The sequence below is a fragment of the Triturus cristatus genome, chromosome 3_2, assembly GCF_964204655.1.
Source record: "Triturus cristatus chromosome 3_2, aTriCri1.1, whole genome shotgun sequence".
In the NCBI taxonomy this organism is placed as follows: Eukaryota; Metazoa; Chordata; class Amphibia; order Caudata; family Salamandridae; genus Triturus; species Triturus cristatus.
The window spans coordinates 656,002,279-656,028,840 of NC_140584.1; the positions used below are offsets into that span (position 1 = coordinate 656,002,279).

General features: G+C 42.3%; 1 protein-coding gene and 1 long non-coding RNA gene across 17 annotated transcripts in view; one reads left to right on the plus strand and one right to left on the minus strand.

Annotated features, from left to right (window-relative positions):
- Positions 1 to 26,562, minus strand: part of MAP2 (microtubule associated protein 2) — a 1,132,493-nt gene that overhangs the window by 244,989 nt on the left and 860,942 nt on the right. For 12 of the 16 annotated variants that reach the window (XM_085648606.1, XM_085648602.1, XM_085648605.1 and 9 more), the window contains one exon: positions 645 to 896. The exons of 2 other annotated variants lie outside the window; for them this stretch is intronic. In XM_085648606.1, coding sequence (XP_085504732.1) covers positions 645 to 896 — 252 coding nt within the window. The remainder of the gene's footprint in view (positions 1 to 644; positions 897 to 26,562) is intronic. 2 more of the 16 variants (XM_085648612.1, XM_085648608.1) reach the window with 1 other exon arrangement.
- The window catches only part of LOC146857899 (uncharacterized), a 278,408-nt gene that overhangs the window by 238,081 nt on the left and 13,765 nt on the right, over positions 1 to 26,562 (plus strand). Inside the window, exon 3 of the long non-coding RNA XR_014979966.1 lies at positions 11,123 to 11,299. This is a non-coding gene — a long non-coding RNA (uncharacterized LOC146857899). The remainder of the gene's footprint in view (positions 1 to 11,122; positions 11,300 to 26,562) is intronic.

The window sequence follows — 26,562 nt, forward strand, 5'->3', positions numbered from 1 at the left end:
GCAAAATACATTGAAAAGGAAAAAAACGTATACTGGCATCAGCAATGTGACTGGCAAACGCATCTGAGATGAGAATAAAAAGAAGAATGTAGCGCAACGGTTCAGCAGCAAAACACAGTGTATCATGACAGAATAAAGCCAGGCGCCAGCAGAAGATGTGGCAAACCGGTGCTTTTAGCGACATTAAGTTTACCACGTCCACGTCAGTCAACTTTTAACAGGAGCACCGAACAGCAAGGATCACAACAGGAAGTGAAGTCGAGAAGAAGAGGACGTGGTATTGGTAAGAAATGAAACTAAGGTACACCAGAACAGGAAAATAGCAGAGACAGTTAAGAGCAAAATAGGGCTAGGTCAGCACATGAAGTGGACCCGAACAGGGAAGGAGCTACAACAGAACAGGACATTGTGCAAATGAAAACAAGAATGCAAACAATCAGAGCAGATGACGTGAATCAGGAGATGATTTCGGTTAGAGCAAGGAGTTAGGCAAATCATTAAATGTAAGGAAGTTGAAACAGGAAAAGAAGGTCAGCTCAGACATTAGGCAGCTTAAACTAGGTTTGATGCGCAGGCTTGACAAGCTCTCAGGCAAGTGGCAGCTCAAAGGAGGCATACACATGCAATGCCTTTGAAGGACACACCTTCCTCGGATAAGGAAAGAACTGCCGGGGATACCTCCTCCCCCAGAGATACACTTTGGCTGTGGGAGGCGGCACTCGGCACACTTTCCTCCTGGCTTCCGGTGGCCTCCCTGCAGGAGTCCATTTTGGTTTCACTTGTGAACTGGGTTTCGGCGGAAAGCTCGGGTGGCTCACACTCTGCCCCCTGCTCCTTTGGAGAAAACACAGCTGACTCCTCTTCCTCAGTCGGCGACACCCCAACTGCCTCTTCTTCTTGGAGGTGGTAATGTGGTAGGGTGGGGAATGGAAAAAGGAGTTGACATCAAGACCACACGAAATACAAAGCACAGGCAGAGTTTCATTAGGAACACTGTCAGCTCTGCTACAGCAGATGATAAACGTATCCTTCAAAGGGGACTATAGCTATCTGTGCACACATCTAGAAATGTCTTCATTTTACAGCCCATGCCTATTCTACACAACAGATGCCACAGGTCACAACAACGTGGCACTGGTGCTTGCCTCTGCCTACTAGTTCACTAGTGATTGATAGATGGACAGATATTCAGTATGTGGCCAGTGCTGAAATCGTTATTTTTTCTGTGGTATAAAATATGAGAATGACTATATTGTTCAGACAGAGCCAACCTTTGTATTTTTAATTGAAAGGATTACAATTTGTTGTGCAGTCACAGTCTTGAAACCAATAAACTGTTTTTGCGATCCACACCAAGCATGCAGGATTGAACACAAACGGGGTGAATGGCATTATTACTTTTCATGGACTAGAGGTATTTCAAGATTCTATAGTTTCAGAAATATTTTAGAGAAATTTGAAACATGTTCCATAAAATGGGAGCTTACAGTTCTGCGCTAGTGCAAATCCTATTCTCTTGAAGGAGATATCGCACGCTTTTCCAAGTGAACGAGTCCAACCCCCTTGTCCAAAATTATCATGATACATTTTTACATCTTGAAGATAACATTCAAATGAAGCAGCACAAATATAGCTCTGCCATCAAACAACCAAAATCAGAAAAATTGTTTTAACCATTCAACACATCTAGTATCTGTATTGTGATGCTGAAAAACATTAAAACGTCTTCATTAACCAACACTACAGTTTTCTTTATGAGTTAGTGCAAACAATCAGAATTGTTTTTATTTATTTACTAAGAATTAAAATAATTTATACTTCATATACTTGTGAAACATTTTGGTGGCACCTGGCTAACATTAGCTGAGTTTTCTTTATAGATTTGATAATGTAGTTTCACAACAATAGGGGAATAGCCAAGGTCGACTGATGTTTCGTGCATGTTTACTACCTATCTTTTCCATGTTTTCTTGAGTTGCCCAGTTTCGACTGGACCATGCACAAGAAAACCAGGCAGATGCCCTGCAAGGAAAACTCTTTAAACTTGTTACAAGAAGGAGGAAGGCTCGTACAATTAAAGGGTAGGCTATAGCTCACGTATTTTGCCATAACGTCTGATCGGAAAAACGTCCGCTATCCAATCCCAATCCTGCTGCTCATGAATGATCTGTGAGCAGACCGAAAAGTCCAGTACAAACATGTGGTTCTTAAGCCGAAATAACTCTTGCCCTTTGATTGATAGAGCTTTTTAGAAGTCTCTCAATATCTATGTTTGTGAATATCTATATCTATATATATATATAGAGAGAGAGATATAGATATATATATGTGAGTATATATATATATATATTACCTACTGGCGGTCGCCAGTAGGTAGTTATAGTTAGGACCACGTTTCCATAGGAAATCCGCAACATTCTATTTTGAATATATATATATAGATAGATAGATAGATAGATAGATAGATAGATAGATAGATAGATAGATCGATATAGATTTAGATATTTATCAACGGAAATTATGTAGCGTGGGCTGAACTACGCCATGTCTCCCGAAAGGGTTGAAAAGTAAACACAATTACTGGCAGTTCAAATGTGGCTCGTGGGATCTATTCCAGGGTCAAACCCTCCATATCCAGTGGGTAGCGAAGATACCACATAATGAGCCCTGGTTTATGCAGCGGGGGACATATCCCTCCAACCTTTTGATAAAGATAGATATTTAATTGTATATAACATATATATATATATATATATATATATATATATATATATATATATATATATATATATATATATATATATATTCACTGAAAAAAACATAGGTTTCACACATGTTATAGTTAGCGGAAATTTTACTGATAAAAAACCAGTGAAATTGCCCCGTTATAGTTAGTGCTGGCAACTATAACTCACGCGACCGCAATCCTCTGCTGATGCTAATACTGTATTTAGACACTTATTTGCCCATGTCTTCTTCCATACATTTTTAGCTATACATATATTACAAATATTTTTTTTTCATAAAGACACATATGTCATCAGCAGAAGATTGCGGTCGCGTGAGTTATAGTTGCCAGCACTAACTATAACGGGGCAATTTCACTGGTTTTTTATCAGTAAAATTTCCGCTAACTATAACATGTGTGAAACCTATGTTTTTTTCAGTGAATTTGCAAGGTTTTTTAAATGCTAATTCCTAACTATAACGTGTGTGAAACCTATGGTTTTTTCAGTGAATTTGTACGGTTTTTTAAATGCTAAGTTACTTTACGCCATTCGAGGCGTGCGCGCCCACTTAACGCAGTTCGTTCCGTGCACGGTTTTTATCAACTTTAATAAGCCCTGTACATTTGGTGGCCTTCGGCCACCAAAAGCACAGGGGGTGGGGTCAATGTGGATAGTGTTTTTTTTATTTCGATTTTATAATTTCATGTTGCCAAAATTTAGTTTTTTTTACCTATTAATAAGCCCTGTACATTTGGTGGCCTACGGCCACCAAAAGCACAGGGGGTGGGGTAAGTGTGGATAGTGTTTTTTTTTTTTTACCGTACGCTTACGGTAAGCGTACGGTAAGCGTACTCGGCGAAATTGCCGAAAAAAAAATAAAACCGTTTTTGCTCTTGGGGGATGCTTGGGGACTCCCTCAACATGATTATGTGGGAGGGAGTTGTCAAAACAGCCCCGTAACATGTTTTTGGGCAACATGTTTGATAAACAACACTCCGTGCGAGAGACAAAATGGCGGACGCCGCTTCCTGGTTTCGGCCGATTCGAATGTTTACTAAGATCTAAGAGCCAATCAGAATCTCGCTCGCGCACGCCACCGTACGCTTACGGTAAGCGTACGGTAAGCGTACCGTAAGCGGGCTCAGATATATATATTGATTTAAAGGCTATTTTCTCAGAATCTACTGAACAGATTTACACCAAACCTACAAAAGGCACTTCCTTGACCTAGGGACTACCTATCTGCCAAATTTCTAGTAATTCTGTTCAGCCGTTCGGGCTGTAGCTCGTTCTAAAGGTCCTATGGAAAAATGCATGGGAAAAACGCGTTTTGGGACCCCCCTTTTATCTCAGCCCCCGCTTGACGAATCCCCCCGAGACTTTTAGGGTAGGAGCGGAGCGTAGCGCCCCACCTATTTTGAGAAATTCGCGAGGATTCATCGACCGGCGCCAAAGTTATTCAAAATAGAATGTTGAGGTTTTCCTATGGAAAAGGGGTCCTAACTATAACTACCTACTGGCGACCGCCAGTAGGTAATATATATATATATATATATATATATGTGCGTGTGTGTGTACATATATACATATATATATATGTAGTAATATTGCAATTTTTTATTTTGGAATATTGTATAGTTAATGGCAGGGGTAACAGCTAAGCAGCTCTGTTTCTTTAAATAAATATGTTTATATATGCATGTATTTGTATATCATACTTTTTATACATTTATGTAAATTACCTACTGGCGATAAACAGAACGGTAGTTATAGTTAGGATCAACTTTTCCCATAGCCGAAGCGTTTTGTGTTTTGCTGATAATTTTGGCACCGTTTGACGAATCTTCACGAAAGTTCCAAACCAGTACGTAAGTTAGTTGAGCCTCTGCCTGGAAAGTTTCAGGGTGATTCATGAAGCGGGGGCCGAGAAAAAGAGAGTCCCAAACCGCTTTTTACCCATGCAATGTCTAAGTGATTTTGCAGTTTGTAGACACGACTACAGCTGAACAGCTGAATGAAATTACGCCAAATTTTGCAGAAAGGGAGATCTTGGCCTAGAAAAAGGCCTTTTTGTAATTTTGTGTAAATCTGTTCAGTAGTTTAGGAGTTATTAAAGAAAGAAATTTATAGATATCTAGGGTCACGGATTCTCCGCGGACCCATGGGTACCCATGAATCCGAAGCTCAATTGAAACAAAATACCTCACTCACTATTACTCAATGTTAAAAAAAAATAGAAATTAAAAAACACAAAGGTTACAGGCACATTATAGTTAGGTTGATGTTTTACCCACACAAAACCATAGAAATTCAGCAGTTATAGTAATAAATCAACTTTAGGCCACAAGTTAGAGTTAGTTATATATAACTATAGCTGCTGAATTTCTATGCTTTTGTGTGGGTAAAACATCAACCCTGTAACCTTTGTTTTTTTAGTGAATTGAATTCTATGTATATATATATATATATATATATATATATATATATATATATATATACACATACACTTATATATTTATATACATATATAATATGTGTATATATATTATATATGTATATACATATATATCAATATGGATGTTTATATATCTCTCTATATATTATTTATATTATGCCTTTATACAGAGCTATCTATCTATATATCCATACATATTATCTACTGGCGGTCGGCAGTGGATAGTTATAGTTAGGACCTATTTTCTATATATATATATCTATATATATATATATATACTATACCTTGATCCCCCGCCATGCACAGTGGTGTCATCAATGATGTCATTACAGATGTCATCAGTGATGTCAAAGATTTAATGAGTGATGTATTATGTAAGGTCATAGCAGTGCAAGGCAAAGGTGTGAGTTGTGAATTTCATTTCTTTTTTTTAAAATGTGATGTTTAAACTGACATGCCAATCAGAGCGTAAGCTCCTGAGGGACTCATAGGAATCTGTCACTCCTGTAGGAAGGAGGTGAGCTACATAAAGAAAGCCCCCTTGGCCTATCACATCTCTCTATAATTTTAATTTGCATGTCCACAGGACTTCTTCGTACCTAACCGTCCAGCTAGCTATACATTTTGAACCTTAATTTCTATAACACTATGGAACGAATTTGCACCAAATCACAAAAACATGCTTTCTGACGAATTTAGTGTAATTCTGTTCAGTCATTTTAACTGTAGCGCTGCTCAAAAATCCCTGTGGAAATTGCAGGGGGAAAATGGGGTTTGGGACACACACCCTTTTAATTGGGCCTCTGCTTGACGGATCCCCTAGAAACCTCCCAGGAAGGAACTGAGGTGGCTGAACTTAAAAAAAAAAAGGTTTATGGAAAGATAGCATCAAAGTTATTAACAAACCAAAAAATCTATGTCCTATGGTAACTAGGTCCTAACTATAACTACACAGTGGAGACCGTCACTGTGCAATACACACAGACAGTCGCACACACACATACACACACACACACACACATATATATATATATATATATATATATATATATATAAAGCAGGGAATCCTGGGTAGGGTCCAAATTTGAGTGGAGAGCAGCCCCCTCCTCGATATTGAACAGTCTACAACAACAACAATATTCCAAATCTGCTGAGATCAAATGTTTGATTTTGTAGCACAGTTTTTTATGCATGGAATTAGCACAGTGCAAACCATGCTGAGCGGGAAAAGTGACAAGGCCTTTTGCCATGTTTGCAGCAAAGTCTTTTAGTTTACGATTAGCAAGTGCTATCCATAATGAACATGAACATAATGAAAACTTTTACAATTCCAGGTACAGAATTTCCGATTTGGATTAATAAAATACCATCCAAGCCAAGGTGGAATTAATAATATGAATGTGAATAAAAACAGCCCAACACGTGTTTTGCTCTTCTTAGAGCTTGTCAGAGAGGCACAGCTCTGTCCAGGAAGCACCTAGAACATAGACAGATACACACACACCCACACGCACACACACATGCACAAACACACACACGCACACATACACACACACATACACTCACACTCACTCCCCCACAGCCCACAATGTATTGTTTGGTTGGTGCCAAAAGTGGGAACCAGGGCACTCATCTATAATAATGTGATGCTTTGGGGGATGGGGTCCCCGGGGCCTGAGAAGGGTCAAGGAGGGAGTTTGCATGACCCCTTGCCTAATAAATTAGGTATGCCCCAGAGAATGGGGGCACTTTTTCAGTTGAATTTGGCCTCAGGAGATAGAGTCCCGGGGCACAATGAAGCACAGGGAGGGTGGCTGCCCTCTCCTTAATCTAAATGTTGTTAGTTTGGTGCCCCAGGTGGGCACTGAGGTACTCACCTATAATGTAGGGGTCCCCGAGGGCTATATTAGGCTCAGGGAGGGTAAGGCCACGTGGCCCCCTCCCCTTTTTAATGGAATATGGCCCTGAGAATGGGGTCCCTGGGGCCAATTAACCGGTGGTGAGGGGGCCTGCATGCCCCCCTCCGCTGAATATATATGTTTTGGCCCCGGGGCATGGGGTCCACAGGGCCTGAAGGCAAACCCTACACCAAGCACGGCAAAGACTGTGCGCGGGGTGGGGTTGGAAGTCTGCACAAGGGTTGGGTGCTTTTGGGTGGGTTGACCAAGGCCGTGTGTCCAAATCCCCGCAGTAGGGAAGGCTGCCTGCGACCAACCTTTTGCTGCACACGGCCAATGGCGTGGGCTTGCTTGCCTCCCTGTGGCCAACCGCCCGCTGTGCCTTGCCATCCACTGCTAATTATCCCACATATTACATGACTCATGACATCTTGTATGACATCATTGATAATATCACTGCAACATTTGCAAAGAAATCACTGATGAGAAAACAGTGCATGGTTGGGACGCCAGTTATAATTACCTTAGTGCAGAAGTTATAGTTACTTAAGGTATTATGTTGTTACCGAACATTTCACCTAACTATAATGTTACTTTAACCTATGTTTTTTCAGTGAATATATATTCACTGCGTAGAGGTACGGAGTGATTAATCATATATAAATATATATATGAATCCAAAATGGCTCAGATGTACCCGACTTCAGGCGCTACTCGACGGGTGCGTCACCTCGCGGTTGAGCCAAACCGCCAATATCCACCACAGCACTCCCACAAGGGAAGAAGAGGTCGCACTCCAACCAGCTTTCAAACTTCGTTTATTCCTTCGTCATCATCGATCATGTTATTAGCCACCCATATTGCTAGTTTTTTATCCAGATCTTTCTTTATTGTTGATGTGGGGTTGTTTTGCAATTTTTCATAATATTCTGTGTTATTTAATTGTGAGTGGGCTTCTTCTGTGTACATGTTTTTGTCCCATAACACAATGTTGCCCCCTTTGTCCGCCAATTTAATTTCGAAATCATCTGTTTTGGATAATCTAGAAAGGGCCTCTCTTTCTGTTTTTCTGAGGTTATCATGAAATTTTTTATGTTTTAATCTGTATAGGTCATGGATGACCGCCTCATGAAAAAGATCAACTTTGTTGCCTGGGGTTAGAGGAAGAGGCAGAGGGAAACGTTGGCAACAAAGAAAACGCGACGGACAAAACGAAGGGGACGAAGAAGCAAGTTCCTCAACAGAAAGGAGTGGGATAAGAACGAGGAGCATGAGGCAGAGGAAGGATCTATAGAAGATGAGCTTCAAATTATAAATGTAACTGAAAAAGAATTGTCGTTGGAAGAAATATCATTATTGAAACGTGGTATCAACTATTGCCCCACACAAAGAATGGATTTGGCGCAAACACGTATTGACTTATACCTCTATGTGCGGAAAATTAAACTTGCTAAACATTTCCTGGAAAATCAACACAAACCAAAGTTGGCAAGAACATTGGAGAAACCAACATTAACACTTCTGGCCAAAGAAGCGGATGACTTTTTAACTTTATTAAATCTAAATGCAGAAGAAGGAAAAGAAGTCACCCTCAACACGGCATGTCCACAATTAGGCGCCGGAGTGAGTGAAAAAAGACCACGTTCAAAATTTTATCCACAACTAACCCCAGGCAACAAAGTTGATCTTTTTCATGAGGCGGTCATCCATGACCTATACAGATTAAAACATAAAAAATGTCATGATAACCTCAGAAAAACAGAAAGAGAGGCCCTTTCTAGATTATCCAAAACAGATGATTTCGAAATTAAATTGGCGGACAAAGGGGGCAACATTGTGTTATGGGACAAAAACATGTACACAGAAGAAGCCCACTCACAATTAAATAACACAGAATATTATGAAAAATTGCAAAACAACCCCACATCAACAATAAAGAAAGATCTGGATAAAAAACTAGCAATATGGGTGGCTAATAACATGATCGATGATGACGAAGGAATAAACGAAGTTTGAAAGCTGGTTGGAGTGCGACCTCTTCTTCCCTTGTGGGAGTGCTGTGGTGGTGGTGGTGGTGGTGGTGGTGGTGGTGGTGGTGGTGGTGGTGGTGGTGGTGGTGGTGGTATTATATATATATATATATATATATATATATATATATATATATATATATATATATATATATATATATATATATATATATATATATATATATATATATATATATATATATATATATATATTATATCCCAAAGCTTCAGATGAAGAGGAAAAGCATCCTTGAAACGTGTCAAGCTGGGGGACAAACTGACGGAAAGAGAAGCTGCCTGCTACTGTGAAAATAAAGGGTGTTTCTTTACCTGTGGTTGGAGTGCGGCTTTACCTTGCTGCTGCAACTTTCGGAGACATTTAAACATGGCGTGTTCCAGGCCGTGAAAGCGACGCACCACCCACTGCAGATAACAAAGGGACCATGCGGGGGGAATTATCCCCTCGCTTTATGGCACTGCAGGTACTTCTAAATTAGCAGGCAGAGTCCCATTCGGGAGCCCAATGTGGGCTGAAAATAGTCCCTATAACATTGTTTTGAACCGGGCCCACTGGAGGGCGTAAAAGCTGGAGAAAAACTACATTTACCAGTGTGCAACATGAAAAAATGATATTAAAGGCACACCTGATGCCAATAAATTCAAAGTGTAAGATGCGCAAGGGAAGACGGGAGAATGCACAGAAACGATCGGTTTCAAATCAAAGGCTTCTGATGAAGCGGAAAAGCATCCTTGAAACGCGTCAAGCTGGGGGACAAACAAACGGAATAAGAAGCTGCCTGCTACTGTGAAAATAAAGGGTGTTTCTTTACCTGTGGTTGGAGTGCGGCTTTACCTTGCTGGTGCAAATTTGGGAGATATATATATATATATATATATATTAATATGTAGACAGGGTACATAGGCGGTACTGTGTAATATGGTCCAATATTACTATCAAGGGGCTCCAGTGACAACATAAACCATGAGGCTGAAGGGTGTGTGATTTGTGAATATCCATGCATCATCGATATAGCAATACAGGTCCATATTATACATGTTACCGCATTATTAGGGATTTACAGTATTTGCCACATAATTTCAAGGATTTTTCGACTTTAAAAAAATATGTTTATAGCTCAAATGTATGAAAATATTACTGCCAGACAATGTGACCCATAAATGCATTTTTTCTTTTGTTGCTGCATAATCTAGATAGCCTTGCTGCATAATCCTAGTAGCCCTTTCAAAGGTAAAGCGCTGCAGAGTGGTTTGTGAGCTGTCGTTATCATGCTGAAATCCATATTTTACAACACAAGAAACCATTAAATATGTTCCATATTTCATTGTTCTCTGTGAAATATTGTTATTTATACGAATCACTCTGTGCAGTGAAAGCACCCAAGCATGACACAGTTGAAGGTTTCTTATGGTTCAGTAAATAGAAAACTATTTTTTGCTGAAGGCACATGAAAAAAATACGACTATCTCCCAAGGAAAAAACATGGGTGGTACATCAGTTGTAGTGTATTTTCTGCATAGTATACCGTTTATGGTGAATTTTACGTTTTGTTTTTTTGTTCACTGAACCGTAAGGAACCTTTTCAATAAATATATTTGTTTTCGTGATCTACTGCAGTTTTGTTGTAGAAGGCTGCAACATTTCCAGTGGGAGCTAAAGTAGTAAAGGCAAATTTTTCTGTGTTAACATTTTTCCCTACCTGGATCAGTCTGAGAATTGGCAAGACGAACTTCAGCTAGTTTCACTATTGCTGTGCCCTATTTTGTGAGGTTTCAAAAAAAAAAAACTTCAAAAAAAACAAATAATAATAGTTACAGCAATTTTCTAACTGATTTCCTTTTGATTTTCTCTTCAATGATTTGCAGACTCCCTGAGTGTGACATTTGACCCAGTGTATGTTTTTAATCTTGATGAGCCTCCTCCCCAGAAAAATAAGTGCATTAGAAACTGTTTGCTAATTTTTAATTTTGTTTATCTTGTTTCTTTTGCAGGAGAGAAGGAAGGTACCTACTCACTAGACAGGTTGCCTAACCTTTTCTTCGATATCACTTTATTATCACTGAGACGCTTTTGGGCACTTTTATATGCGAACGGATGTCACTGGCACAAAGAATAGAGAACGATAAGATGAGATTGACCTTTTTGTCTATTGAAGACCTTATCTGTGGGTGAGATGACTGGTACCTCACTTTTAGAACGATACTTGAATTGTGTTGGATTATTGTAATGATTAGACATTTTCAACTGAGCACTAGGCCAAATATTGTTTAACTCTAGCATGTCCAATACTAGAGCACTTTCTTTCTAATTACATTGTACCTACAGCATTCTGGGGGTGGTATTCGGGTTACTCTGCTCTAAACATGATTAGAACGAACCAGTAAGGAATGAGCACATTGCTATTTATTCACTTCCCTCTAACATGTTTTAAGTGCAGCGCTTTGGTAGATATGCACTGTGCATTTTATCACATTAAGGCTTGAGCATTTAACCATGTCTGAAATGACAAAAGCATGTCTGGTTCTGTTGAACTTTGTTTCAGCATACGAATATGGACTGTCAAGGTGCTGAGTATGACCAAGTACGTACACATTAATGTTAATTGTATTTACTATAGCATTGTAAACTATGCTCAGATTGCTTCACAATCCACTATCGGTAAGCGTCTTTGTAGGTATCTATACTGTGAATATTACAATACAGTTGGATTCACTATCCTGTTTGGCTTGTACCGGGACATTTCAATATGAAAACTTTGTCGTATACTACAATGCGTTTGGAACTTGGAACTACAACATGGCCGCCAAACTTTATGAACAATGTCCTATTTCTATGTTGTTGCATATAGGTGCTCGTTTGTTTTTGTTGCACTGTATTCACGTGAACAAGGCTGCGGATGCAGTTGAAACACGTTGTGGACTAAACCTAGTCGCATTTACATTTGGAAGTGTTATCTTGAAGCCTGAGAGCGTACTTAACTTTGGATTTTTGAAATATATATATATATATATATATCCGAAGTACTTTCCCGACTCTTCCCACTTCCCATCCGGCAAAGAGAGAAGAGAGAGTCACGGACACCAGTTTCCTTCGTGGCAAAATCAGGTCTTTATTTTAAAATTGCAGCTCTTCTGACGCGTTTCGGATAACACAGTATCCTTGTTCACATACGGAAGTGCAGTCCGCCAACAGTTTTTATACCTGTGTGACTTTTTTTGTTGTGATTTCTTTTCTTTTTTTGTGTCATGTGATACTAGACTTAGAAAACATCCTTATTTTGCGCTAGTCTGCTTTCTTTGGTCTACAAACATAACATATTTGACACATAATATATATATATATGTATTTCATGGGATTCTTTATTCCCTGTATAAACGCCAGTCCCTACTTTCTTCATAATGGATGACTTGTGACACACCAAGTGGCCGATCATAAAGAAACAATGTCAAAACTTGACTATTATTATTACAGTTGAGTTCTGAATCACAATGCCTGCTATCGGAGCCAGCAGCCGAGGTGAAAGGCAGGTCAGGTTATTGAGGATAATTGAAGCAGCTGTTTAAAGCAACAAACTGAACTTTGCTTTTCTTTCTTCTGCTCTATATTAATAGCTTACAATGACAAGCAGAGAGAATATGTTTATTTTTTATACTCCTGGCATAGAGAAAGGCTAGAATCTTTCTTCATGTTGCTATACGTTTCGAGCTCTGAAGCTTTTTTTGTCTTAAATTGACTTGTATTGAACTGTTTCTAATATCTGTTTGCAACAAATATCTAAAATTGTTTTGATGTGTTTAATATTGAACTAGTGGTTTTATTTTTGTGGTTTTATTTTTATTCTTCATGTTTCCAAACATGCTCACTCTTTCATATGAAAGAGCTACGCTCCAAGGTTTTAATTGATTTGTGGGAAAGGTGATGGTGCGACGATGTATTCAATGGGATAAAGTACCCCTTGGCATACATAATAGGAATATTGCAAGTTACTAAGGAGTTCCATAATCTTATAAAAAAACTAAGCCTTTGGCCTCGTTCCTCTATATGGAACTCCTCAGTGACTTGCAGTATCCTTATAATGTACGGCAGGAGGTACGTTATCCCATATAGACACACACATACCTATATATATATGTATGTATGTATGTATATATATATATATATATTCACTGAAAAAACCAAATGTTACAGGGATGTTATAGTTAGGCTCAGATGGCACACATACAAGACCATAGAACTACAGCAGGTCTAGTTACTGGAGGTAACTATAACTTACACCCAGGCAATGCACTGCTTATGACCTCACATTTTACTGAGTGGCTGTATGGGTGAGTGAGTGGTTGAGTGAGTAGCTGTATCGGTGAGTGAGCGATTGTGTGTGTAGCTGTATGAATAACTGAGTGGTGTGTGAGTGACTATCAATGAGTGAGTAGGTGTGTGAGTGGTTGTGTGGGTGTCTGAGAGGTTGTAAAGTGGTGTGAGTGGTTCTGTGAATGATGTTATCAGTGATGCCATCCGTGATGTCATTTGAGATGTCATCAGTATGAGAGGTTGTAAAGGGGTGTAAGTGGGTGTGTGAGTGGTTCTGTGAATGATGTTATCAGTGATGCCAGCAGTGATGTCATTTGAGATGTCATGAGTGATGTCACTGACCATGTCATGAGTGATGTAATATGTGAAATCATAAGCAGTGCATTCCGGGGGTGTATGTTATAGTTAGCTCAGGTAACTATAACTGCTGAATTTCTATGGTTTCGTACATTTGAAATATGAGCCTAAGTATAAAGTTCCTGTAACCTTTGTTTTTTTTCAGTGAATTTCGAAGTTTTTAAAATCCTATTGCCTAACTGTAGCGTCCCTTTAACCTTTGTTTTTTTCAAAGCTCCCGCCAAGCAAGACCAAACAGCTATGTTCCGGGGGTGGGCACCCTGGGACATAGGGAGCTGGCCGTGGTAGGTGGCAATCTCCAGGGTCATCAATGGCTTCAGGAGGGGGGCTGCACAGCCCCTCATTTGCCTATTTAGGACCAACCCAGGGAGGTGGTAGTCGCCAGGCCCTAAAACTGCCTGGGAGGGGGGCTGTGCGGCCCTTTTTTCTGAAAAAATATGCCCATGCCCTGGAGAGGTGGTGCTTCCTGAGGCTGAATATGGCCCGGGGGGGCCGCACAGCCACTCAACCCCTTTGATAAATGCCCTTCATCCCGGGGAAGCGGTGGTCCTTTCCGGTTGGTGCAGACTTTGGGCCCGATTCACAGAACTAACTTAAGACAAAATCCTAAACTTACTACCATTTTGGTATTCACAGAAGGCACTTACTCATTTTGGTATTCACAGAAGGCACTTACTCATTTTGGTATTCACAGAAGGCAGTTACTCATTATGGTATTCACGGATTGGCACTTACTCATTGATGAGTAAGTGCCTTCTGTGAATACCAAAATGAGTAAGTGAACTTACTCATTATGGTATTCACGGATGGCACTTACTCATTGATGAGTAAGTACCTTCTGTGAATACCAAAATGATTTAATAGTAGTAAGTTTAGGATTTTGTCTTAAGTTAGTTCTGTGAATCGGGCCCCTTGTGTTTGATCCCATTTGGCTGAAGTCTTAAAAATGCTCCAGCCAGATGGGAGCAAACACAAGTTTCCCTACCTGCGCGCTCGTGCGGACAGGAAAACTGCTTCACCCCGGAGATGGACTCCCCTGGACACAGCAAGTGAGCCAGCCCCACAGATTTCCCGTGGGGCCATTAAAGGCTCAGGAAGGAGGGCGGTGCACCTCCTCCCCTTAATTAAACAATGCAGCCCCAGGCTGCCATTTTGTTTTTTTCTTGCTAGAGTCCCGCTGGTTCAAGGAAAACAATTTAGATTTTTGTATACATTTTGGCCCCGGGGGGGTTCCTCTGGGACCCCCCAAGGGACCTTTGGAGCAGGGTATCCCTAACCTTCCTTTTTATACCTTTTTTCTTCTAAACTACAGGACAGGGGGCTAAGCCCTGGAGTCCTGTAACGGCTGCCAGCAGCATTTTTCTCATGTTGCTGGCAGCCATTTAGAGCGCTCGATCCCGCGGGGAGCAAATTGGCCAATAGCAAAAAAAAAGCTCCCTGGGTCAATCAAAAGCTCCATGTTTTAAAATTAGGTTTGAGGGACTCTTGCGAGATATTAAACCTTAATATCTCAAAAAACGGATTTACACAATATCACAAAAAGCACAATCTGCATTCCAGGATCTAGTTTCCTGCCAAATTTGGTGTAATTTAGTTCAGCAGTTTTTGCGGTAATGATTCTTATAGAAGTCTATTGAAAAGGCATGTTAATTTTCTGTTCCCTTTTTTCTTGGCCCCCACTTGACTGATTACCTTGAAACTTTTCATACACAAACTAGTCAGAAAGAAGCACCTCTATCATGGAGATTTGTCAAACAGGGTCAAAATAATTAGCAAAACAAAAAAGGGATTTCCTATGGAAACGTCGACCTATCTATAATTACCCAGTGGCACTGAGTAATATATACACAAGGTTAAAGCAACATTATAGTTAGGTGAAATGTTCAGGAACAAAGTAACATTGGAAACTCTAAAAACCACAGAAATTCACCAGTTAAAGTTATCTCAAGTAACTATATCGCGTGACCTAAGGTAACTTTAACTCGTGCCACAGCCGTGCACATGGTGATATTATCAATGATGTCATAGAAGATGCCATGAGTGATGTACTATGTGGGGTAATTAGCAGTGCAATGGGTTAAAAAAAAGTGTGTGTATATATGGAATATGCTACTTACCAGTATGCATCTGTTCTTGGCATGTAGAGCTGCAGAGTTGTACACTTAGCATAGATCGCCATCTGGTGTTGGGCCCGGATGTTTGCAGTTTGTTTTTGTTCTTTGGACAGTCTTTGGAAGTCACGAGTTCGGTGACTCCTCCTTCGGTCCGTACTGCGCATGGGCTTCGGCTCCATCCTCAGATTGTTTTTCGCCAGCAGGGAAATGATGGAGCGTAGTAATAACAGTGAGAAACCCATGTGTGTTGTATCTAAATAAGATGGACTGGAACGGATACAGGTAGCCGGGGAGGCGGGTGGGCGTGTACAACTCTGCAGCTCTACATGCCAAGAACAGATGCATACTGGTAAGTAGCATATTCCGTTCGAGGCATATGAGCTGCAGATTGTACACTTAGCATAGATTATATAGCAGTACCCAACCTTAGCGGCGACCACCGGTATCCGTTGCAGTGGTTTGAAAAAGTGTCTTTAGTACAGCCTGGCCCACACTAGCTTGCTGCTTGGAATGCACATCTACACAGTAATGTTTTGTGAAGGTGTGCGGTGTTGACCATGTGGCTGCTTTGCAGATGTCATCTAAGGGTATGTTCCCTAGAAAAGCCATAGAAGCCCCTAACTTTCTAGTAGAGTGGGCTTTAGGTGGAACAGATAATGTTCTTTTTGCCTTTTGATAGCAAATTTGTATACACTTTACAATCTACCTAGCTATCCCTGATTTAGAGATGGGGTTGCCTTTATGTGGTGGAGAGAAGGAAACGAACAATTGTTTAGTCTTCCTGAAGGGTTGCGTTCTTTGTATGTAGTACAGCAAAGCCCTTTTAACATCGAGTGTGTGTAAGGCCCTCTCTGCAACAGATTGAGGTTGCGAGAAAAAGACAGGTAATTCCACCGATTGATTGAGATGGAAGGGGGAAATGACCTTGGGCAGAAACTTCGGATTTGTACGAAGTATGACCTTGCTGTGATGTATTTGTAGGAAGGGTTCCTGTATAGTGAACGCTTGTATTTCACCAACACTTCTAAGGGAAGTGATAGCTACGAGGAAAGCTGTTTTCCAGGTGAGGAACTGTAGCTCACATTTATGCATTGGTTCGAAGGGTGGACCCATTAGCCGTGTAAGAACTACATTTAGATTCCATACAGGGGAAGGTGGTGTCCTGGGAGGAATTACTCGTTTAAGGCCTTCCATAAAGGCTTTAACCCCTTCCATGCTGGACGGATTCCCCTGCTGTGCTGATCTTTTCCTGCGCGGGCGTGGTCATGACGGAACGGTTCCGTCATGAGCACAGCTCAACCGTGGCTCATGACGGAACCGTTCCGTCATGAGCACCGAAGGGGTTAATAGCGGGCACTCTGAACAGTGATAAATGCTGTCTGTTTTGTAGATAAGCAGCGATCGCTGCTAGGTGTAGGCGTATGGATGAATATGCCAGGTTACACCTGTGAAGATGGAGCAGATAGCATATGATGTGCTGTATGGATGCATCTAAAGGGTTGATTGTATTGTTACGGCAGTAAATTACAAATCTTTTCCACTTTGCGGCATAGCATGCTCTAGTGGTAGGACGTCTGGCTTCCATGATGATGTTCATGCAATCAGGGGGAAGGTTAAGGTATCCAAATTCTAAGATTTCAGGAGCCAGATCGCAAGGTTGAGTTGAGCTGGGTCCGGGTGCCTGATTTCTCCATGGTTCTGGGTTAGGAGGCATGGGGACAGGTGCAGTTTTTGATGTGGTACCACCGATAGCTGTAGTAGTGTGGTGTACCACGGCTGCCTGGCCCATGTTGGGGCTACCAGAATGAGTGTGAGGGAGTGCTGCTGTAGCTTCCTTACCACTAATGGAATTAGCGGGAGAGGTGGAAAGGCGTATGCAAATCTGCCTGACTAGTTCATCCATATCGCATTGCCCTTGGACAATGGGTGTGAGTATCTGGCGGCGAAGCTTGGGCATTTTTTGTTTTCGTGGGTGGCGAAGAGGTCTATCTGAGGATGCCCCCACTTGTTGGAAGAATGGGTGAAGAACTTGTGGATGCAGTTCCCATTCGTGTAGTTGTTGCGTTTGTCTGCTGAGCAGATCTGCCACGGTGTTTTGTACGCCGGGAACGTGCTGTGCCAGGAGAAAGATGTTTTGGGGAATTGCCCATCTCCATATGCTCTGGGCTAAGCGGGAGAGCTGGGGAGAGTGTGTCCCCCCCTGTTTTTGGATATAATACATTGCAGTCATGTTGTCTGTGCGAATGAGGACTGCTTTGCCCGAAATCTGTTTTTGAAAAGATTTTAGGGCTAGAAAGATCGCCAAGAGCTCCAGATGGTTGATGTGGAGCAATTTTTGCTGTGGCGTCCATAGACCTTGCATGGTGAGGTGTAAGAGGTGCGCTCCCCAGCCGGAGAGCGATGCGTCCGCTGTTAGAATCACCTGAGGAACCGGGTCCAGGAATGGCCGCCCTTTGGAAAGGTTTGTGGTGTTCCACAAATGCAGAGAGTGATGGGTGCGGCCGTCCACCAACACCAGATCCGTCAGCTGACCCTGGGCCTGGTTCCACTGTTGTGCTAGGCACTCTTGAAGTGGACGCATGTGAAGACTTGCATGGGGCACTATGAAAATGCAAGACGCCATCATTCCTATGAGCTTCATAAACACTCTTGCTGGAAGAGAGTGTTGAGGAAGGAATGTTTTGCGCAAGGCTTGTATGCTTGCGATTCTGGCTGAGTTTGGATAGGCAATACCTTTGGAGGTGTCTATAGTGGCCCCGAGATATTGCTTTGCGTGAGATGGTATGAGGTGGGACTTTTGGTAGTTCACCGTGAAGCCTAGCTGGTGGAGCAGTTGGATGGTGCTGTTTGTATGTTGCACACATTGGTGGTAGGACGCGGCTTTTATCAGCCAGTCGTCTAAGTAGGGGAAGACGTGAATCTGTTGACGTCTGAGGTGTGCTGCTACTACCGCTAGGCATTTGGTAAACACCCGTGGTGCTGTGGTGACCCCGAAGGGGAGAACCGTGAATTGGTAATGCTGACCGTCCACCACGAACCTGAGGTACTTCCTGTGAGAAGGGTGTATTGGAATGTGAAAGTATGCGTCTTTCAGATCCAAGGTAGTGAGAAAGTCTCCCTGACAGAGGAGCGGGAGGACTTGTTGTAGGGTGACCATGTGGAAATGGTCTGAATGTATGTATGCATTGAGAGGCCGGAGGTCCAGAATGGGCCTCAGGGTCCCGTCTTTCTTCGGTATCAGGAAATACAGAGAGTAGACCCCTAGATTTTGCTGATTGACGGGGACCTGCTCTATAGCGTGTTTTTGGAGGAGGGAGAGCACCTCCTGTTTGAGTAGTGTGGAATGTTCTTGAGACATTGGACGGTGTCTTGGTGGGATATTGGGTGGGGTAGATGTTAGCTCGAGACAGTACACTGACCGAATAATTTGGGTCACCCATTCGTCCGATGTTATGGACTCCCATGCGTGGATAAATTGTTGTAGTCTGCCCCCGACCGGAGTGGGATGGTCTGGGGGGAGGGAAGGGAAGTCATTGTGCGGGCGGGGTTGCGGAACGGGTGGTGTTAGTTTTGCCCCTGCCCTTATTGTTGTTGCCTCTGTAACCACCCCTTTGGTTGCCCTTTGAAAAGGTATTTTGAGGAGGGGACTTGTAGGAGGTAGAGGCGCTATCGGTGGAGAAGCCTCTGCCTGTGCTACGAAAGGATGAGCGTCGAAAGGAACGTTTAGGGGCCTGTGAATTGGAGTGCCCCCATAGACTTTGCTGTGTCTGTGTCCTTTTTCATCTTTTCCAACGCTTCATCCACCTTTGGCCCAAAGAGAGTTTGTTGGTCAAAAGGGTGATTTAGTATGGACGCCTGGACTTCAGGCTTGAACCCTGAGATCCTGAGCCAGGCATGACGACGAAGCAGGACACTGGTATTTATTGCTCTAGAAGCAGTGTCGGCTGCATCGAGGGCACACTTAATGGAGGTGTTTGTAATTAGTTTACCCTCCTGTATCAGGTCATGAGCCTTGTGCTTGTGTTTTTCGGGGAGGTGCTGCATAAGAGCCTCAAGTTCGTCGTGGTGTGCTCTGTCATAGCGCGCAAGTAGCTCTTGTGTATTTGCAATGCGCCACATGTTTGCAGCTTGGGAGGCGGTGCGTTTGCCAGACGCGTCTAAAAGTTTCGATTCCTTGTCTGGCGGTGGGGCTTCCCCTGAGGACTGGGAGTTAGCCCGCTTTCTAGCTGTGGAGACAACTAGGGAATCTAAGGGAGCAGGGCCCTTAATGTATGCAGGGTCTGTGGGTGCCGCCTTGTACTTTTTTTCTATTCTAGGGTTCAGTACCCTGGCCCTGACAGGGTCTTTGAACACCTCTGCAGTATGCTTGGTGACACCTTTAAGCATGGGCAAAATAGACGTGGACTTGTCCTGAATGTCAAATGTGTCCAGTAGGAAGTCATCTTCCACTGGTTCGCTATGCATGTCCACCCCATGGTAGTGTGCTGCTCTCTGCACTAAGTGGTGAAACCCTAAGGAGTCCTCTGGAGGAGACGGCCTGGATGGGTATAGGTCGTCCTGAGGCATATCAGGTATGTCAGGGTTGTGGTAGTCCTCCCATGGGTCTGGGGTCCCCGGTGGAGTGGGGTCCATTGGGGCGTCCGCTGGGTCATAATGTGGATCCCCGAAGTCCGGATCTGGGGACGGGGTCGGGGAGTGATAAGGTAAGGGTGGCGGAGATCTGGGAGGGGGAGGGGGTGGAGGAGGTGGAGGAGGTGGAGGAGGAGGTAGTGGGGAGGGCACTCTGAGAGGAGAAGTAGCAGAGTCCTTCCGTTTGGGCGGTGGAGGAGGAGCCGGTGTGTCAAGACGTCTTTTCTTGACAACTAAAGTCAATAGCCCAGTCTTTGGATCTTTAAATAGAGTCTTTTGCAAAGGGTCTGGTGTAAAGAGATCCAGTGGCGCCGAATCGTCCGCTGGCGCCGATGTTTTCGGAGCCGAGGGTTTCGATGGTTTCTGTGCGCCATGCTTTTTTGGAACCTCCGGTTTTTTCGGCGTCGAAGGAGTTTTCGGCGCCGGAGCGTCGGTGCCGACAGATTTGTGTTTGTGTTTCGGTGGCACCGAGAGTCCAGGCTTCGGCACCGGTGGCTTCGGAGTCGAGCTGGGTATCACTTTCTTCGGTGCCGGATGGTGTTTTTCGGCACCAGGCGTCGGTTGGCTCGAGCCCGAGCTGCCGTGAGACTTTTGAGGCTTCGACACCGGCCCGAAGGTGGGGTGATGGAAGCTGTGTGCTTGGTTTTACCCAGGCCTGCAGGCGAGGGTGTAACCTGAGTCTCTTTGGTTTTGGGCGCGGGGGTGGGAGGGGGTACAGTACTCACGACCCGCTGCGCCGGTGTGATGTCCTCCTCGTCGGAGTCGTCGGCCTCGGAAGCGCTGACGACGTCTTCCTCCTGCTCGGTGTGTAGTTGCCCCGAAGCTTCGGCGTCGTCTCTGAAGATGTCCGGTGGAGCCGCGGTCGAGGAGTGCGCCATGGTGCGTCGAGCTCTTCGATCCCGGATGGTCTTTTTAGATCGAAAAGACTTACAGGCGGGGCAGTCTCTAGCCTCGTGTTCTGGGGAGAGGCAAAGGTTACACACCTGATGGAGGTCGGTGTGGGGAAATTTAGACCCACATTTTGGGCACTTTTTGAACGGAGTCCTTTCCATCGGCCGGGACCGGAGTCGAGGAGGGCCCGAAGGCCGGTGCCGATGTACGGGATGGAGAAAAGTGCCGCTTCGAGAGATGAAGATTGATGAAGAAAACTCGAAGAACGAGGATTTTCCGTCGAGGCTGGAACCGTAGAAGTTCGAAGCCGGAGCACGAAGTATCACATCCGAGCCCGATGGCGGAAAAAAACAATCTGACGATGGAGCCGAAGCCCATGCGCAGTACGGACCGAAGGAGGAGTCACCGAACTCGTGACTTCCAAAGACTGTCCAAAGAACAAAAACAAACTGCAAACATCCGGGCCCAACACCAGATGGCGATCTATGCTAAGTGTACAATCTGCAGCTCATATGCCTCGAACATATATATATATATATATATATATGCATATATACACATATTTACATATATATATATGTATAGATGCAAAGAAAAAGCTAATACTATGCTTAAAGACTTTGATAGAAAAGCAGGCATTTGAGGTTAGCAAAGTTAGTAGTGTCACTGGTGTTAAGAGTGCTCTATACTGCAGCTGCTTTCCACCTAACTTGAGAACTACCCAGAGTTCTCCACTTCTTTTTTTGCATAAATTATGCGTCACTCCATGCCTGAAAGGGTATTGTTTTGATATATAAGTATGTATCTGCTAGAGTGTGTGAGTATTGGTTACCTTAAGGCACAATTTATAGTTACTTGAGATAACTATAACTGGTGAATTTCTGTGGTTTTTAGATTTTAAAAAGTTCTGTTATTACTGATCATTTCACCTAACTATAACGTTACTTTAACCTATGTTTTTTTTAGTGAATTTCTAGGGGTTATCTAACGTAAAGCAATATTTTATTACCATATGTAAATCAAACCCCATGCCGTACACCACCTTTGCCCGTGCACGCAGGGGGATGGCTGCAGTGTTCTGGTCTGTGGCCATGCTGTGCGACCAATGCCCCTGCATGCAGCCAACCCCACTTGGCCAACTCTACACTGCGCTAGGCCTTCGGGCGTGCATGGCACAGAGTAGGCCACAAGGCCTGGCCTGCGTCCTTGCAGCCACACCCCCTGCAGTCAGCCAACCCCACGCTGTGCATGGCCTTTGGCCATACACGGTGGGGTTGATCCTTTGCCACATGGCTTAGGACTGGCTTTTGGACCCCATGTGGCCCCCCTCTCCGAGCCTAATTATGCCATAGGAACCCCCATCATCCAGGGCTGTCTTTTTTAAAGAGGAGGGAAAGCACATGCCGGCTCCCTCCCTGGGCTTATTATGGTCCTGGGGACCCCATCTGCAGTTTTCCCCCTCCAGCGGCCACAATGGCACAGATAGCAATGCAAAGGACCACCCCATTCAAAATGCAGAAAATAGATTTTTTTGTTGTATATGGAAAATAAACTGTTTGCTATAGTGTATGATGTGTAATGCTAGCGTGCTAGAGTGTCTAATGTGCTACATCATTGTTGAGTGTGGGAAAGGTTCATGACTCATGAGAGGCAATAAATTGTTTTCTCACGTCAAATTCACTGTCCTGTGTCAATAAGCTGGAATGTAATCTTTACTAATAAATGTGTGAATGTGCTTTTATTAGTACTGTTGTCCTAAAAAATTGCTATGAAGCAACATTTATTTTCAACCTAGCAGCATATATAAACGAACACACATACAACACACACACATAAATACATAAAATATACATGTATTTATAAAAGATATCTATACATAAAGTATTATCATACCATCCTACCAATGTATTTACCATCATAGCAGCCCAATTAGTTGTCCTAAAACTGCTGTAAATTCATAATTTTGTGTTTCCAGAAATTTTGCATTCGGAAGTATGGGGGCACAGCCAATATTACAGACATATACACACTTAATACAATGATGGCTTGAAGATCTATGACTATGTGTGTAATTCTCTTTTCTGGTGGAAGGAGTTGGATGAGAGGAGTAAACAAATAATGTTTTATTCCTATGAAATACGAAAATGAATCCATCTATCATCATGTGGGCTTTAAAATAATATTCTTGTATATGATATCACTTACTATATAATTACCAACTGGTGCTCCACTGGAGTGATGGTTTAAGACTTTGAACCCAAACGGAGTCCGGTGGGCTATTTGGGTGCTCCCTGTCCTCATCTTTGGAGTGAGGAAACCTCACCCTTACCTCTGAGATTAAGAGCAACAAAAGTTTGCTCTAAATATACTTGTTGTGTCCTCTTCCTCACTGGACCTCAGTTGTACCAAACTGACATTCCATGTCAGTAGCGAAAGGGTGTGGCAACACATTTGCATGGGACATACATCCTTGAGCACAGCTAGGAAGTATTGTACACCAGAAGAAGACCTACATTAGATAAGGCGACTCAATAATGCTGAGCCTTCTGCAATGTGTGATGTCTGCACATGGCTACTGCCAAGTGGGACATCATTTTCTATTAAGGAGAATTGCATATCTCCTGGTCTGTCCCAATTAGCCGCCATTGTATTTACTAGAAAACATATAGTTCAGCTTAGAAGCACAAGGTTTGGTAATTGAGAATAGTTTTCATACATAGGAAGCTGTATAAGGGATTCTGCATTCAATTAATCAGATGTCTTGTAAAGCGCTACTACTCACCCGTAAGGGACTCAAGGTGCTGCATTCAGTACATTACGCTCTCATAGATGTGTATAATTTTACAATGACATGGTTACGCAATGGGAAGAATAAGAACTACGGACAATGACCTTACGTACAACATCCAAGACTGGAACCTCTGCAGATGGCTTACTTTCAATCTGGAAATAGTAACAGCAACCTGGTACACTTAAAACAATCCAGGGCAATGTCATTCATGTACTATATCAGGTCTCTCGAACCAGTCCATCGCAAGCTACCAGGAGCTCCCAGACACCTTCAAAGCAGCTCAGGCTTAAATTCATTCATTTTTTTAAATTAGCACAGAGTCACATTTTTCTTTTAACATTAAGGGAAAGCTGTGTTTACAGCAGAGCCTGATAATGAGAAGTGCTCAGTCAGATTTACTGGTGAGGAAGGTCACAGAGGTGAAGAACTGAAGCCCTGAAGTATTTAACTGTTAAATAAAAGTCCTTGCTGACTCAATATTAGACTGTAAAATGATGTTAATGAATAGTTTTAAATGGGAGAAAATGAAAATGAAAAAGTTACCTCAATGATTAACTTTTCACTTTAGTTTTCTCCCATTTCAAAGTGTCTCATTTACAAGCATCAGGCCTTTCGCTCCCAGTGACCAATAGACACTGTGCCATATTTATAACTGAAGACATAGTCATTTTTGTCAAATGGGAGAAATTTAAAGCGAAAAATCTTTTTTTTATTAATCATTTGGTATTAATGTCTTTCTCCACTTTCAATTAAGCCAAATATGTCTTAATGTTTTATGAAGCATATTTATTCACTTAAAATTCCTCCCATTTAAACAAATATATTTTTCTGTAAAATATATGGCACCCTGTCAACAGGCCACTGAGAGCCAGGTGCTTGGTGTTTGTAAATGTGACACTTGGAAATGAGAGAAAATGTAAATGATGAGTTTTCTGGAAACTATATGAACAAAGTTAACTCTTCAGTTTAATTTTCTCAATACGGTGTCATATTTATAAGTGAAAAATACAGCCATTATTTAAACACACATGGCAACCCTGTCATAGTGCCCCTAGTCAAAGTATTTTGTACAAACCATAGCATCTGGCTCTATGGACATTAGGCTTAAAGTCAATTAAGTCGGGCGTGGCACCATCTAGTAACAATGCACAAGTTGCTTAGTTTTCAGTAGCTCATGATGATTTTTATTGATCAGAAGTAGCTCTCACTACAGAAAAGGTTGGAGCCCCTTGTACTATTTATTTGAGTAGGAACGGTAAACCAATTGAACATTTACATTCCACATATATTGTGCATGCCTTTGAAGTAAAAGCTGAATTTATTTTGTCCTGCTGGTATTTGAAAGACTGGTTCAAACAAATGTAAGTTATTTCAGAAAGTTTAAATGTATCTACTACACAACTTTAGACTCAACGTCATCTATTACACTATCTTCTACAAAAACACATTAAGAGTATGAGGCCCATTCCAGTGAAATAGTTAATGAAGTTACATTCCATTTGCATTTTTTAAATGAAACATAGCAAATAATATGAAGTATTTAATTGAATATAAAGAGAAGTAGAGAATATATTCATACTTACAAGAGTCCTCTATCACTAATTCCACTAAAAATATCCGTACTACTGGCACACCATATATACAGTTACTTGTAAACCTACTCCTGCAGCCGTATATCAGCCAAAGGTAATGCATAAGTACTAATAGTAATAGAACTACTACTATGACATCTTATACTACTACTTGTAGATTTCGACTGAGTGCTTTTCTACTAGTGGCTTTTCTACTAGTGGCACTTAAATTGCTATACCACTAGGGGAGAGGAGTTGGCCTAACGGCTAGGGCGGTCGACCTCGAATCTGGGGAACTGGGTTCAAGTCTCGGCAATGACGCTGAACATCCTGTGATTCTGGGCAAATCACTTAATCTCCCCGTGCCTAACAAAAATGAACATGTACTAAACTCCATATACATACTGAGATTCTCTGACTAAAGATTTCAGTTGTCATTGAGGGAGAAGAGCCAATTGCATTTGGATGGTGGGAGAGAAGAAGAAAAGGGGGTCTTGTTCTCAAGATAAGTACTGTCCATTAGGCATTCGCTGCCTTCCTCTTAGACATATCCTTTTGCTTCATTGACAAAGAGTTGATTTTGAATAGGTTTCTGGAATGGAGAGATATCAACAGGTCAAGATTTCCTATGTCTCAATGTATGAGGAAATATTGTTCACCATTGACTAAGCCTTTCCCCCACACTCCTCCAAAATATGGAGGTGATCCATTTCCTTTCACATCCTGGAAAATAAGTTACTCCAGCCCTATGCTGGAGTAAATCTCCAACC